Below are 15,710 nucleotides of genomic sequence, written 5' to 3'. Positions count from 1 at the left end.
CCTTCCTCAGTTTCCTTCCTGGATTATAGTTTAGATACCACTTCTTGTTTGTGCTTGGAATTTACTGGTTACTTTCTTTTCTCTCGGAACAATGTGCTCTTTGGGTTTTGCCAAATCTTTGGGTTTTGCCCTGATCCCACTGGCCACCTGCTGCATTGTGGCTAATTTGCTACTATTTTTCCCTGATGGAAAATTGGATTATATAAAGAATTTGACTGTGTATGTGTGGTACTTCATGGGAATAGGGGGTGGTGGTATCGCAGTAAGTATTATACCTGTGCCATTTCAGTTCAGTGTGTAGGAGCTGACTTTGAATTGATAAAGGATGTACAGTACTGTATGGAGAATCTTTCTGTTTCACCTAAACAAGGTTAAATCTACCACCTTTAAGAGTTCCATGTCTGGTAACCCTGGGAAAAAAATAATATATTCTAAGTTTTTCTCTTATTTTTGTACAAATTATTTCAACTTTTAAGGAATACTTATTCTGTCAAGCGTATGATATACCTCTTGTAGTGTTTTAAAAATTATCTGTTTTTATTTTTTTTATTGTTTTTTTTTTTTTTTTACAAAATAGTTTTATTAGATGTAAAGCTGGTAATTTTTTTTGCTTAAAACAGCTAGTCAAGTCAAATGAGGATGGTGAAGGGTATCAGAAAACTAAAAATAATGTTGGTGTTGTCTAGTGATAAAGTTTGAGCAAAAGAAAAATATGTCTGACATGTATTTGAGGAAATACAGTACCACATGTATAACGTTATTAATCGATTTACTCTGATTTGCAGGTACTTATAACTGCTTTTATTTTTTTGAGCTTGGGGAAGTGTGCTGACTCCTGTGTTACAAAAAGCTCTGCTGTGAGTACTACACTGTCTATTACATGCATTACATGGCCATTGAATCAATCAAGGCTTCTAAAACATGCACATGAAAAAAAGAAAGAACTGGAAGCAGTTTTCCCAGATATTGTAATAGATATTTCTGTAGCAGCCTTAAGCCAAGGCTTAAGTTTAAGTTTAACATGGTAAAATTTTGAAAGTTTTAGATAGGAAGATAGATTGATTGATTGGTGTTTGCCTGGATTTATCCAGAGCCATATGCATTAGGTTTTTCCAGACCACATCATATTTACATATTATTTGACCACATCATATTTACTGTAATGTTTGTTTATAATTATTACATATTGCATAATTTGACATGATTCAAATCAAACTGGGACATGCTGAACTTTCTTGCTGAGGAGATTGACATTTACAGTACATTGATGAGTCTCTTGGCCACCTTAAATACATTTTAATGGGGCTTTAAAACAGTCACTAACCAGTAGAATGTGCAAATATTTAAAACAAGGCCATTTGTTCGGGAATGACACTTACTGCCGTCATTTCTTTGAACATTCAGCAAGTGGAACGCCTGATCCTACAAAATCGACAAATAACTTTTCGCCAACTTGTGGAAGAGACACATCTATCTGTGGGAAGTGTACTTACAATCATTTAAGAACACCACTTGCACATTACAGGAACTTGCTGCATTTCCATATGTTTGGGCTATTAAACGATTATGCATGCGCTTTGTCTGCCGAACATCATGTGATCACAACTGAGCCAATGGTTCTTTTCTCGCGCGCGCTGTGGAATTATGGTTAACCATCTCCCATGCTCAGTCTCAGTGCGCCACTTAAATATAGTCTGTTTATCATAATATTGTGACCACGCATAAAGCAAAAGCAAGTGTTATTAGAGAGGTTCCTTCTTAAAGATCCAGAGTCTCATTCTACACAGTAGCCCCCTCGCTCCTTTCTTATTTGAGAGGAGGAAAGGGGGTACTTTATTTCATCTCACTTCAGCTTCACACGTGCGCATGTGTGCACAAACACACACACGCACACACATACATATTTCAAAGTTGAAGTGCAGGGTTAATCCAAGATTTACCTGTACTGTTGTGACAAGTATTTTACTGCTGCTGCTGTATTTTTTTTATTGTCAAATATTTTTAAATGAATTAAAATATTAAAATCACTTATGTGGTACTCCCTGTGCAAGGTGGGTTCCTCCACGTACTTAGTGTAGGCTAATTGGTGTTTCCAAATTGCCCATAATTATTGATTGAGTGTGATTGTGTGTGCTTGTGCCCTGTGATAGTTTGGCATACCTAGCATGAAGAAAATAAGCTACAATTTAAATATTCTGATTATCAAACCACAACAACCTAGCTGAACTAACATTATTTAGATTTACCCCCAGTTACAGTAACTATGCTGAGCCAAAATGATTGAAATAATGGAACAAAATAAAAAAATGGGAACAATAGCCAGATTGGGTTTCTCTACTGCTTCAAGATTTTTTTTTAACAGCAGTGTTACTGTAACTATACTGTAAGTATAGGTATTATAATAAATGCTATAGGTGTTCACCTAGAATACCAGGCTATGATATCAAACTTTTAATTATATTTAATAATAAGTTGGTTTAAAGACAGTGTTTTATTTTAGAAATTGCAAATATTCTTTACAGAGTGAATGATACTTCATGAAGTTCTGACCAGAGACAGACAGAGATAGTGGTGGTGTAATGCATCCATTTTGTTTCTTTTGTTTGATTGTGGATTTTATTTGTCCAGATGTGTGCCTCTGTTGGAGCGTCTCTCATTGGACTGGCCGGCTCTTGTTATTGCTTCATTATCTCAGCCATAGCCATGCTAGAGGGGCCAACTTGCATGACTGATGATTCGGTCTGGACAACTCCTTTCAAAAATAACAATGAAACGTATGAAAATAACTACAGATCCTGTTTATATTTCTTACATAAATGTGATGCTGAACTTAATACATATTATAAACACTTTTCTGTGAATTTGTATCTCTTCTTTTCAGTTACCTGTTTAAACGTGAATCGTGGCATGAGTGTAAACAGCCTCCTAACATTGTTGAGTGGAACGTGATATTGCTGTCCATCCTGCTGGGCATTAGCCTGATCGAGTTCCTCATCTGCTTTGTGCAGTTTATAAGCGGCTTGGTCAGCGCCCTCTGCAGGCTCTGCTGCTATAAACAGCAATATAGCCTCAGTGCTTGAAGACACACTGGACAACAATCCCATATATCACTAACAAACACTGACATTCTAACAATGGCTGCTCTTAAAATTCTGAAAATACCTGACAGACTAAACTGGTATATATCTGGTAATTGTGTCAGTGTAGCATGATGAATCTGTTTTATATTGAGCAGGAGCAGCTTTTACAAGTATTGTGCTACTTTTAATACAATCAAGCAACTGACATGCGCTCTGATCTGTGACTGAAACATATATATTTTTGCAAGATACAAAATATCCTGTCCTTAGACAGTAATAGAAAATCTTGTATTAATTCCCGAGACAACTCCGGACATTTTTGCTTTCATGATTATACACTGTATGGCTTCATTGTCCATTTAAAAAAATATATTTTCTACGTGTTTAATTATAAGAATATTATAACTTATTATCCATTCCTTGATAAAAAAAAATGCAGCTATTAAAAAACTTGTTATGTATGTTATGTATCTTATACTGTATAAATATTTCTATTATTTGTTTTTATATTGTTTGTGTTGCCTTATAAAGAATAAATCTTCTATTTGTAATTCATCCATTACCTTGCTTTAATGTGCAGTGTAAATGAGGTACACCATAATACTGGGATTGTATGGCTTTGCCACAGGAATATTGTTAGCACTGTTTAGTATTAGTACTCATGCTTTTTTTTTTTTTTTATAGGAGATTCTATTTCTGAACCATGCTGTAAAACCACAGGAAATGTGAATTCGTTTAAATAGTGTATCTATTTAAATTTGATTAAGTTAAGAAAGACTCAGCATGCATTCAGAATACCACATGGCTAAATAAGCAAATATACTGTACAGTATGACTGTGACTAAGGCCAAGAAAGGCATTTGTTTAACATTCAAATATAACACAAACTCTGGACTTTGAGCAGTTCTATTTGTGAACATCTGAGGTTTGCTTTCAACAGGTTTCACCTGAAATGGCCTTTAGTTCTGTGGTAAGAGGAATCTAAAACTAGTGAATATTCAGATTTCTTGTGTTATGTAAGTCAAATTCATTGTAGAATAATCCATATCCTCTGAAAACATGAAATGGTAAAGACTTAAATAAAAGAAATCTGAACTGGTGCACAAAACAGTTGCCATGGTCAATATCACAAAGTTTTTTTTAAATATAAATAATAAACAGATATTCTTCAACAACATTAAAGTTGAAAAAAATCTTTAATATAATTTACTTTCAGTCTTAAATTAAAAAAATAAATTTTGCAGACTTTGGTCTCCTGGTTGAATTTTAGATCAGCCATTTTCTCTGCTTAACAGAACATATAATTCAATTAGAACTATATAGAGTTCGTATTATGTTAAATGACTCCTCCAGTGGATTTCCGTCACAGTCTAAGTCTTTCAGCTCAACATAACATTGTGTCCTAGGTTATCAGTACCCTTATTGATTTTGGAGGGGACCGTAAGCAGATGTGGACTGATTTCTCCCTCTTGCGTAATTCACTCAGACTGGAAATTTCGCATTTGTGCAACACTGGAAGAAAACACAAATACAAACGTGGATGAAGATCAGACAGATGAGAATAAAGTGATGCATTTGCCACCATTTTTTATGATCTTATCATATCACTGTAATAGCTTTGATCTATGAGTATTGGATATTGACTGATGTTCTGTATACTGACTAAAGATGTTACTCCATATACATACTGTAACAGTGTGAGTCTAATGCAAACAGTGGCTACCCTTTCAAGGTGAACACTTATTTTAAAACAGTCAGAAACTTCAGGTGTTTATCAGATCTTTTCTGTCAGGACAGTTGAGATGAGCAAATCTAGTCGTCAATCATTATGATACGCTTGAAAGTCTCACTGCTATTGGTTGGCATGTGTCTCATTACCTTTAAAAGGAATGAAGCAATCTCAGACAGTCTGATATCCGAATCACAGAATAGCAACATGGGGAAGTTGCACTGGAACCTGATTGGGGTTTTGTTCTGTGTTGGAACAGTGTCCTGTATAATAAGGGAATATTTCATAGGTATTAAGGAGATTGAGTGGGATTATGCACCTACTGGGCAGAACCAGATTCAAAACACAACGCTAAAGGAAGATGAGTGAGTATATCATTTTAATATAAATCTAATAAATACCCAGTTCTTGTAATGTGTTTAAGTCTGAATTATTGAAACAGTTGTCCTTCTGGGGCAGGCATTAATGGTTCTTTATAAATGCCTACAACAGTGTGGTTGCCTGGAAAGACAAATTCCCACTAGAACTCAAAAAACAAGGGTGTATTGTTATATACAATATCTATATCATAACTCTATGTACTGTATGTATAAACTTCAAACTGCTATAAACAGATAAATATATACATAGGAAAAACTCTACCAATTTAAAATTTCAAATATCTACTATATTTTAGACATGCAAGGACATTTTTGGAGAATGGTGACCTTAGGATTGGGCGCGTGTACAAGAAAGCCGTGTACCTCCAGTACACAGACCTTAGCTTCAAGCAGGAGATAGAGAAGCCCAAATGGTTGGGCTATCTCGGGCCTATCATCAGTGCCGAAGAGGATGACATTGTGGTTGTGCATTTAAAGAACATGGCCACTCGCACATACTCCATTCATCCGCATGGAATTAGTTATAATAAATCCCATGAAGGTATGAATGCTGGATATGGTATAAGCATATCACATGTTAGGACCAATTGCTATATGCTTTTTACAGCAGTTACTTTTTACAATGAATATATTTGATTGCACCTCATACATGCTGTTTTTGTTCAGGGGCATGGTACCCTGACATGACAGGTAAAGAGGAGACCCTTGATGATGTTGTAAGTCCTGGGCAGATGTATAACTATTTGTGGACAATGGCTTCCTCGCATGCTCCTGGCAAAGATGACACGAACTGTCTGGCCAGAGTGTACCACTCTCACGTTAATGCCCCAAAAGACACTGCGTCAGGACTCATTGGGCCACTTATTATCTGTAAAAAAGGTTTGTTGACTTGTGTGTGCACTAGAAAAATATTAACTTTACAGTAAAATTATAACAGAAAAATGACTTAAAATGTACAGCACTGATATTGTGGCATTTGTTTATAGTAATATAATGCATTATATTTTTATATAAAACATTTTTTAAAGAAATTGTACAGGTAAAAGAAAACAGGTGAGTCTGTTAAACCATTAGTAAAAGCAATTTTATTTAGTTTAGAAAGAGACTAAGAGATAAAATTTTATACTAAACAACCAGAAAGAACAAGAACAGTAGAAGAATTTGTGTTGCAGTTCTAAAAAACATAAGTAAGCTGAGTTATGAGTTATTTATTTGAAATACTGTACCAAACTAACCATTTTTTCTAATTATTTCATATACTGTAAATAGTCAACTGTATTGTTGCCTATTGTTAATTTAGGTAATTTATTAATATAGATAGATAATTTGCCTTATCATCTAGAGATCGCAAGTTTGTGTCTTTGTGCCACACCCTTCCATGCCTGAGAGCCCAAGGCAGAAAAACTCCCTGTACTCTGTACCACATAAATGCAAAAGAGTACAGATAGTACTTCCTACAGAGAGTTTTGTGCTGCATAAGCATCAGTTTTAAATAATTTTTAGCTGGCTTTATGTTTTTCAAAGAGGAAGCATGTGCTAGCACTGACCTTTGCTGTTTGGTTGCTTTAGTGCGAAATAGCTGGTTTGTTGGTATTGGTCAAATCTACATCAGGGAGAAAAGTTCATTCTTCATTTACTTAGACAGTGAATGAAGACAGAACATTAAGCCAGAGTATCATCTATAGTTGTATGCTGATTTTATCACCTGAAATTTTATTGTGAATATTGGCATGCTCCTTTGTCGCATTTTTAGTCATACCTTATACTGTAGTATACTCAGATGTAAAAATACCAATGCAAAAGGCATAAAACGTGTAGTAATTTACACATTTAACCCTTTAAGGGTTAAAGTCATAGTGTTGTTATGTTGTGAGCTGAGATAGGTTATCTAGTTATTAGACCTAGTAAACACGTGGCAAACAAATGGCTTATGTGTACATTACCCTTGTGTAATCTTCAGGTACTCTGGACATACATGGTGACAAATCAAGTGACTACCTGTATACCCTCATGTTCACTGTTTCTGATGAAAACCTCAGTTGGTACCTGGATGATAACATCAAGAAGTACTGCAAAGCACCAACCAAAGTTAAGAAAGATGATGAGGACTTTCAAGAGAGCAATAAAATGCACTGTGAGCAGATCTTCTGAAAATACATCGTATCATATGTCCCTTAAGGAGTGATGTTCATAAGAAATTCAAATTTTCCAATTGCGCTAATAATTTTGCTACCTTTTTTGCAGCTATTAATGGTTACGTCTTTGGCAACTTGCCAGGCCTGAGCATGTGTATGGGAAATAAGATTCACTGGCACCTATTTGGGATCGGTAATGAGGTGGACATCCACTCTGCGTTCTTCCATGGTCAGATCTTAAAGAACAGGCAGCACCGCACAGACACCATTAGCCTCTTCCCAGCTACATTTGTTAGTGTAGTAATGGAGGCAGACAACCCTGGACAGTGGCTGTTGAGCTGCCAGGTTAATGATCACCTGGAGGGTATGATATAAAAGCATTTCCCCTCTAAGTGTCTCGTATACATAATTATGGAAGTCTTGTTACATACGCAAGCATGTAATACATTATTGCTAATATAAATTATGTATGATGATTGACCAATTGTGATTAGTATTATTTCTTTTACTACAAGTGTTTTCCAGTGTTTGATGCAAATTTTGCCGTCTTTAGCGGGCATGCAGGCATTTTTTGAGATCAAGAAATGTTTTCCGGCTGTGCATAAGCCCAGGCCATTTGGCGAAGTCCGACAGTACTTCATTGCTGCTGAAGAGGTTATCTGGGACTATGGACCTACACAAATTAACCAGTACACGAGCATTAAGCTACCGGATGACAGGTAAATATATAGAATGCTAAATCCTCTTAACTCAAACAAAAGATTATTACAGTACTGTATTGTATAGTCTTTTAGGCTCAGACAATATATTTCACACTATTCACAGTAATTCCGGCATATTTTTTAATAATCGTAATGATCGCATTGGAGGGAAATATAAGAAAGTCCGGTACGTGGAATACACAGATGACACCTTTACCAAGCTTAAAGAGAGAACACCTGATGAAGAGCACCTAGGCATTCTGGGTAAATACCACCTGCTACAGTATATACAGAAAAAAGTTCATGCTACAATAGAAATTGTTAATAGGTTGGACAACATATAAAATATATGCACAGTCAGGTGTCAAGCTAACTTTTAAACAAAAATTTACATTACTTTTAGCAATGTTACATTACTTATTAGCATGCACCTGCATTACTTGTTAGTGTAAATATTAAATATATGTTAGCACAGATTTTTAACATGTCACAACAGGACTTGTGTATAGTTTATTAAAATTTGCACAGACTTTTTCTTACATTAAAAGCAATTGTTTCACTAATATTTTTTGTCCACACCTTTCTTATTTACTATTAAACTAGAGCAAACCTATCAAACAAATAAGAGAATAATAGGCAAAACGTGTTAGCATAGACAGCTATTACTTGTTAGCATAAATTTCCATGCCTTTTTAGCACAGACATTCATTGCTTATTAGCATACAATTTGTGCAGCTGTTTTTACATACTTTCATGCCACTTCTTTCATTACTTGTTAGCATAGACTTCCATTAACATTCTTGTCCAAAAGAAAATACTTTACTGTAAGATAAAAAAAAGAAGAAAAAACTCTCTCATTTTTGTGTGTGTAATAGCTTATCATTTAATTTATGACTAATCTTAAAGATCTATTTTTTAAAGATCTGTGATTTCTTTTATAGGTCCAGTCATCAGGGCAGAGGAGGAGGACACCATTAAGGTCACTTTTAAAAATAAAGCAAGCCGACCTTATAGCATTCAGCCTCATGGAGTACAGTACAACATTCAAATGGATGGCACCCTTTACCACAATGTTCTAGAAGGTTCTGAAAAGCATAATTAATCAAGACCATCCTCATTGTACAAAGTTACATCAACCTTATTTGCTGTACAGTGATTGAGTTGCATTTCTTTCTGTTTTACTTTTGCAGAATCATATACTGCGAAAAGGCTTAGGGAACTCAAAAAACAACCAAGTAAGTACATGGACTATAGAAGGATCTAAAAAAAAAAAAAAACTAGAATTTATGCACCAGATGTTTTTTTCTGGTATGGCAATAAGGCTACATTGCATTTTACAAAACTGCATATCTTATTAACTGAAAAGATGAAATCCAAAATAGAGAAATATAGTTTTCAGTGAAAACTTTTGTTAAATTAGAAACAAACAAGAAGAGTTTGTACAGTAATTTGTGAGTTAACTGGCTCAGTTTAAAGTACGATGAGAGGTGTTCAAGTAAAACCGGGACTTGTAATGAAATTGTTAGTGAATGAGGGAAAAATGAGGGAATGACTTCAAGCACAGCACAATGATGAGACTCTTAGCTGCAGTAAAACATTTACATGGTGAAAATGTTTTAAAGCAATCCGTATGACCATGAACTCAGCTGGAAGTGACTGCCAGTTTTCTGTTTCCTACCTGTTTTTATGTTTTAAATCATAACTCATAAATTCGGAATTAAATCGGTCATGATCAGTATATCCAATTCTGGCATAAGCATATTTGATGCAATACAACAACTTTTGCCAGAAAACTTATTTTTATATTTTTATTTGGTTCTCTAGTTTCTAAGCCTGATACTGGCATAGGGTCAAGTATAACTTTACATCGGCTTTAAACTTACGCTACAAAAATTCTGTTGAACACTCAGTGCTGAATTAAGCTGAAAACAAGATTAACCTGATTATCAACTAATAAACTATTATTACTTTTTCATTCAAGTTGAATTTCATTTACTTTTAAAGATCTGTAAATTGAGTTATTAGTGCAAAACAACAGAGCAAGGAATAAGCAGGCGTGTTGTACATATTGCCCAGAAAAGGGGGAAAGTCTTTAAATGGGTCCCCAAGGAAACATACATGTACACAAACTGAAACCACTCTAATTATAATTTATTCTTGCTTTGTTTCTTTAATCTTTTTTTTAAGAATAGAAATAGATGTTTTGTGCAGCTGATTCACGCCACTTCTCAACAAGCCTGCATAAATTAAAACTAAAAGCAAGAGACCCTCCACTTCTAAGAAAATGTTTGTCAAAATTCACAGCAAAACTCAGCTTGATGAAACTGTGTGATCCGGGTAACTTGGATGTTGGTATGGATGTTGGTTTCAGGATGTCTGGCTTGTGTATTTCATAAACTGCTGGTTTCCCAGGATTTCCACACACAAGGGTTTACAGTATACCGAATGATGCGAAACGCTGAGTGAGCATTAGTTCTGTGGGTGGAAATGCTTTGTTGATAAGAGAGGTCAGAGGAAAATTCCGAGATTTGTTCTCTTCTGGTCTCTCTGTCAGGTTTATTTTCAGTGATTTAGTATTATTTTTTTAAGCATATTTATTTATGGCATATTTAGGAATTGTTGAACCACTTCCTGCTGCCCTTGTCCGTCCTGGCACTACCTATAAGTACGAATGGGTGGTTCCCAAGGATGGAGGTCCGACTGAAAATGATCCTGACTGCATCACATACTTGTACTACTCTGCTGTGGACCCGATCCAAGACACCAACTCTGGTCTGGTTGGACCTCTCCTAATCTGTAAACCGAAAACCCTCAAAGCTGGCAAACAAGTAAGTACAAAGTTTTTGTTTTTTAATCAAAAGAGTTACTTTTAACTTCTAATCAAAAGAGTTACTTTTAAGTTAAAAGAAGACTTTTAACTGTTTCTTACTGGTCACATTGCAGAAAAATATAAAAAAAGAATTCAACCTGCTCGCAACAGTATTTGATGAAAACCTGAGCTGGTATTTGGATGAGAACATTAACACATTTGCAAAGCAACCTAAGTCTGTGAAGAAAGATGATGAAGATTTTCAATTGTCTAATAAGATGCATTGTAAGTCCTTAAAATGTTGAATGCTGTTTTTTACATGGATTGCCAAAATGGTCAGAATCGTATATCTACAGTATATTTATTGTATCTGCAGCAATCAATGGATACATGTATGGAAATCTGAAAGGCCTGACTATGTGTAAAGGAGACAAGGTTTCTTGGCATCTTTTGGGTTTGGGATCAGAGGGGGACATTCATGGACTTTACTTCCAAGGCAACAGGTTCCTTTACAGAGGCACAAGAAGAGACACCATTAGTGTGTTCCCTCATGTCTCACATACAGTCATCATGGAGCCAGACAGCATGGGTACTCACTTACATTGTGTATTACTTAAATAGAACATACATATTTCTGATAGAGCCATTAGATGCTATTACATTATGGCTCAGCACTGTGCAATTTTCAAATCTGAATGGTCAGGTAAAATTTCATAACATTATAATATTTAAACACATACTATTATTCTGATACGGACAAAACATGATATTGGTGCTAAAAAGTGTCTCATCTAGGAGAAAAGGTACATTTACAGATAGAATCATATAAACCCATTTTTCATAAAACTTAATCTTATCTCCCGAAACATGCTTTTGTAAATTTGTATTTGCATTCATATTTTTATCAAGTAAAAAGAAACACATTTGCTAAATGGAATTTCATGCCCTTTTATGTAGTGTCTGTAACTTTTTCAATATAAATCTTTCAATTATATTAGTAAAACTTAATAAAACTTGGCCAATATTAATTTTTTTCCTATAACACCATGCCCCTGGTAGTTACAACTAATATGATAATTATCATAACTGTTCTGTTTAGCCTTGTTCAGTTACGTTTCAAATCAATTTTATTTGTGTACTACTTTTAATGATGGACAATGACACAAGCAGCTTTATAAAAATAAAAATTCTGGATATACATTAAAAAAAAATAATAAAATAAAATAAAATAAACAAGAGCCCTTTGCACACTATGATGTCATAGGGCTGATTTTATAGTGCTTGGGCCCTAATAAAATAAATACAGTAGATAATAAGTTTGCCCTGTGTAATGACTGCAGTTCCCTCTTACAGTAAGCATTTTTCTGTCTTGGTATTTATGGTTATCCAGGACAATTTGAGGTGACTTGTAAGACAGCTGATGATGACCATGGAGGCATGAGAGCAAACTACACGGTGGAGAAATGCAGTATCTTTAACAGGCAGTCAGAGATCATGCTCCATCAGAAGAAATATTACATTGCTGCGGTGGAGATGGACTGGGATTATTCTCCAAGCCGAACTTGGGAGGAGAAAATGTTTCACAACCTTAAAGATAGGTAATATTTTATTGTACATTTTGAGATTTTAATAAAACACAGATGGTTAGGTGTTTTTGAGAACCTGCTTGGAATCAGGTTTACCATTGTACTAGAGGTGGTAGACAACTGATACTGTACATTCAATAGTTACTGTTATGGGGAGCTGTAGTTGACTAGTCAGGACAGTTCACAAAAAAGTTAAGCAGATGACAAGAAGGTTCACGCAGACAGTCAACAAAGCACTTTAAACATACATGGTTAGAATGAAAAATATTCAATATCAGAATGAAAAATGAAAGCTATTTCTACAGTGACCTATTACGACAATGTATTTCTACATTTCTACACAAGACGTTATTTACTTTTGCTTAAAAAGAAACCATTAAAGCCAACTGGTACTTGTTGCCCCTAAGCTATTACAGAGTCAGATTAGTGGGCCTGCCAACACTGCATCACAATTAAAGAATTGGCACATCCTTATAAAGATATATATTTTATTTTTCAATATATTAATTTTTAAGATATATTTGCTACATAAAGAAATAGACTAAAATGTCTATTAACAATCATTTATTTTTTTTATTACAGTCAATTAATAGGAAAATTATATTTATTTAACCGATACTACATGCCTATGTTATAATATTGTTTTCCAACAGCCCAGGCAACAAATTCATTAATAAGGGAGGGAAATTTATTGGCTCCAAATACAAGAAGGTGGTGTACAGAGAGTATACTGATGAGAGCTTCAGTAAGCCAAAGGAAAGGCCTGCTGACATGGAACACTTAGGAATTTTGGGTAAATATTTAAGGTTACTGTAAAACACATTATAATTATGATGCTACAATAAGTTGTGGAAAAAGTCATATACTTTAAGTATAAAACTAACCTCACAGGTCCTATGATTCATGGAAATGTGGGAGAGAAAGTAAAGGTGGTTTTCAAGAACTTGGCCACGAGGCCATACTCTATACATGCACACGGAGTAAAGACAGACAGTCCCCATGTTACTCCAACCTTACCAGGTACAGAGATTTTCTGCTGGGTGGTATGGTTTAAAATATCAATTACATAGCTATATTTTTTATGATTTTGTTAGGGAAATTTTGCATCCTATAATGTAGCATAGATGTATTGAGCCTGGATGTAAAAGCTTAATAAATAAATGAATTTTGTCCATAAGGTCAATCACAGACATACACTTGGTATATTCCCAAGACTGCTGGCCCAGCGCCCGATCAGGAGGAATGCATTGTTGAAGCTTATTATTCAACTGTAGATGTTAACAAGGTAGATTTTTGATATCAGAATGTACAGCAACAATTTTAAATGGTTTAAGGTCACATACTAAAAAATGCCTTTGGACTAAAAAAATAAGACTCTAAGTGATGGTTCCTTTGCCTGCTGTGATGTTCGGATATTTAACTCTGCAAGTTTTTCTTTTTTCAGGATTTGTACAGTGGACTGATTGGGCCGCTGGTAATCTGTCGGAAGAGTCTGCTGAGGACTTTGGGGCTAAAGAAAGAGATTGAAGAGTTTGCATTGATGTTCATGGTGTTTGATGAAAATAAGTCATGGTATCTGGACAACAACATAAACTCAAATGTGAAAAACCCTCCAAAAAATTTAAAAGAAGATGAGGAGTTTATTGAAAGCAATAAAATGTATGGTGAGTATTGATTAGCCAGAGGAGCATAAAATATAATAATGCTTATAACACAGTGCTGTTAAAACTTCAAATCTGGTTGTCTGGTGTTGCTAGAACGCTCATGGCAAATCACATAGTTATATTAGATTTGTAACACTGTTAAAGTAAGAGTGTTTAGTGAGCATAACTCACATTCTGCATTGAGGATCGAGGGCTTTATGCTTTTTCTATAGCACAAGAAACAGATTTTTTGTAACGAAACTGGGAAAGAGCAAAAAGTCTGGTAGGGAAACAATTGTTTGATAGCTGCTACAACACGGTCGTCTTTAGCTAAAAGACAAGTTAGCTCTCTCAGTGGAACGTCAATCACATTGAGACTACCTCTGACAATCAGCAATAGGATCCTGGGCACCTGTGAGGTCATGCAGAAGAGGACAAATAATTCCTTCATCAAAGTTGGGCAGCTCTGCGATGTAACAATTTAAAAATACGAGAAAGAAATATGTTAGCATTTACCTTCCAAGCTGTTAGCTGTTGTATAATAGGGAAAGATTGGTTGGTCAGTTGGAATTGGCAGTTGACCAAATTGGAAAGAACATATATAGCACTGGAAGATTAATTTATTATAAAATATCAACTTTGAGTTATTTAGCTTAGATAGATATCAGACATCGCTTAGATATCAGAGTGCATGATACAATTACCATTGATTATTTTCCTATTACAGTACAATATGTAACTTATTATTGAACACTGTAAATTATAAGCTAAACTGTGTCTTAATCTTTTGACCCCCAACACATTTTTTAAGAAGACACAGCCTATAATTATATATGTATGCATACATTCTGCAATTGCTAGTTATAAAACCTTTAAAAGCATTAGTGGTAAAAGGTACTCTTTTTGAATTATAGCTATTAATGGCCTGGTCTTTGGCAACCTTCATGGGCTGTATATGAATGTGGGTGACAAGGTGTACTGGTACCTGATGGGAATGGGAGGTGAAATTGACTTACACACAGCACATTTCCATGGCCACAGCTTTGAGTACAAGGTAAGTATGAAACCCATTTGTTAAATATTCAAACTTACTGCATAACATCTGTTGAATTATTCTAACCAACATGAGTTTATTCCACGACCTGTGTAATCAATGTCTCTCTTTAACCCAAGGTGAGTGGTCTCCATCGCAATGATGTGTTCGACTTATTCCCCGGCACGTTCCAGACTGTAAGAATGCGCCCTCAGTATCCAGGCACCTGGCTTCTGCACTGCCATGTCGCTGACCATGTGCTGTTTGGCATGGAGACCACATACACAGTAAGAGGTATGTCCAAGAATGTATCACAATGTAGACAAAACAAGACATATTATAGAATACATTTTCCTTTTTTAAAAACTGGTTTTACCAATAAAATAATCATATTATCATACAGTACACTTTGTTATAATAAACTAATTTATGCAACCACAACAGATTAAATATAAAACTAACTGTAAAATGTTTTATTTGCAGAAATCATAAGTAAAGGCTGAAGAACTTCAACTAAGGAGCATTTTTTGTAATACAATACAAAGTGTAACTTTAAAATTTTCATATATTGTGAATAATAAATCTTTATGATAAATGTATCCAAGTGTACTCTA

At 34.9% G+C, this 15,710-nt stretch overlaps 2 protein-coding genes across 2 annotated transcripts; both read left to right on the top strand.

Annotated features, from left to right (window-relative positions):
* On the top strand, positions 1-4,075 carry tm4sf18 (transmembrane 4 L six family member 18). Its single transcript, XM_053513494.1, has 4 exons — positions 1-262; positions 786-857; positions 2,629-2,774; positions 2,882-4,075. The coding sequence occupies exons 1-4, from the start codon at positions 92-94 to the stop codon at positions 3,078-3,080; spliced, it is 588 nt and encodes a 195-aa protein (XP_053369469.1). The 5' UTR covers positions 1-91; the 3' UTR covers positions 3,081-4,075.
* A 912-nt stretch (positions 4,076-4,987) lies between these two features.
* Positions 4,988-15,695, top strand: cp (ceruloplasmin). Its single transcript, XM_053513491.1, has 20 exons — positions 4,988-5,174; positions 5,486-5,730; positions 5,856-6,068; positions 7,150-7,323; positions 7,434-7,688; positions 7,878-8,043; positions 8,150-8,289; positions 8,967-9,107; positions 9,216-9,260; positions 10,639-10,853; positions 10,969-11,119; positions 11,211-11,423; positions 12,225-12,432; positions 13,074-13,213; positions 13,312-13,440; positions 13,599-13,705; positions 13,865-14,084; positions 14,978-15,117; positions 15,237-15,390; positions 15,580-15,695. The coding sequence occupies exons 1-20, from the start codon at positions 5,017-5,019 to the stop codon at positions 15,597-15,599; spliced, it is 3,234 nt and encodes a 1,077-aa protein (XP_053369466.1). The 5' UTR covers positions 4,988-5,016; the 3' UTR covers positions 15,600-15,695.
* Positions 15,696-15,710: the final 15 nt, after the last annotated feature.

The sequence above is a fragment of the Clarias gariepinus genome, chromosome 15 (assembly GCF_024256425.1).
Source record: "Clarias gariepinus isolate MV-2021 ecotype Netherlands chromosome 15, CGAR_prim_01v2, whole genome shotgun sequence".
NCBI lineage: Eukaryota > Metazoa > Chordata > Actinopteri > Siluriformes > Clariidae > Clarias > Clarias gariepinus.
Note: the sequence above shows the minus strand (reverse complement) of the source record. Positions and strands in the feature narration are given on the sequence as shown.

Excerpts from the sequence above, each read along its gene's own strand:
- tm4sf18 (XM_053513494.1), top strand. The coding sequence starts at position 92 with ATGTGCTCTTTGGGTTTTGCCAAATCTTTGGGTTTTGCCCTGATCCCA. Across the intron at positions 263-785 it reads TAGGGGGTGGTGGTATCGCA|GTACTTATAACTGCTTTTAT; the intron begins GTAAGTATTATA and ends TCTGATTTGCAG. Across the intron at positions 858-2,628 it reads GTGTTACAAAAAGCTCTGCT|ATGTGTGCCTCTGTTGGAGC; the intron begins GTGAGTACTACA and ends TTATTTGTCCAG.
- cp (XM_053513491.1), top strand. The coding sequence starts at position 5,017 with ATGGGGAAGTTGCACTGGAACCTGATTGGGGTTTTGTTCTGTGTTGGA. Across the intron at positions 8,290-8,966 it reads AGAGCACCTAGGCATTCTGG|GTCCAGTCATCAGGGCAGAG; the intron begins GTAAATACCACC and ends TTTCTTTTATAG. Across the intron at positions 13,706-13,864 it reads CAACTGTAGATGTTAACAAG|GATTTGTACAGTGGACTGAT; the intron begins GTAGATTTTTGA and ends TTCTTTTTTCAG.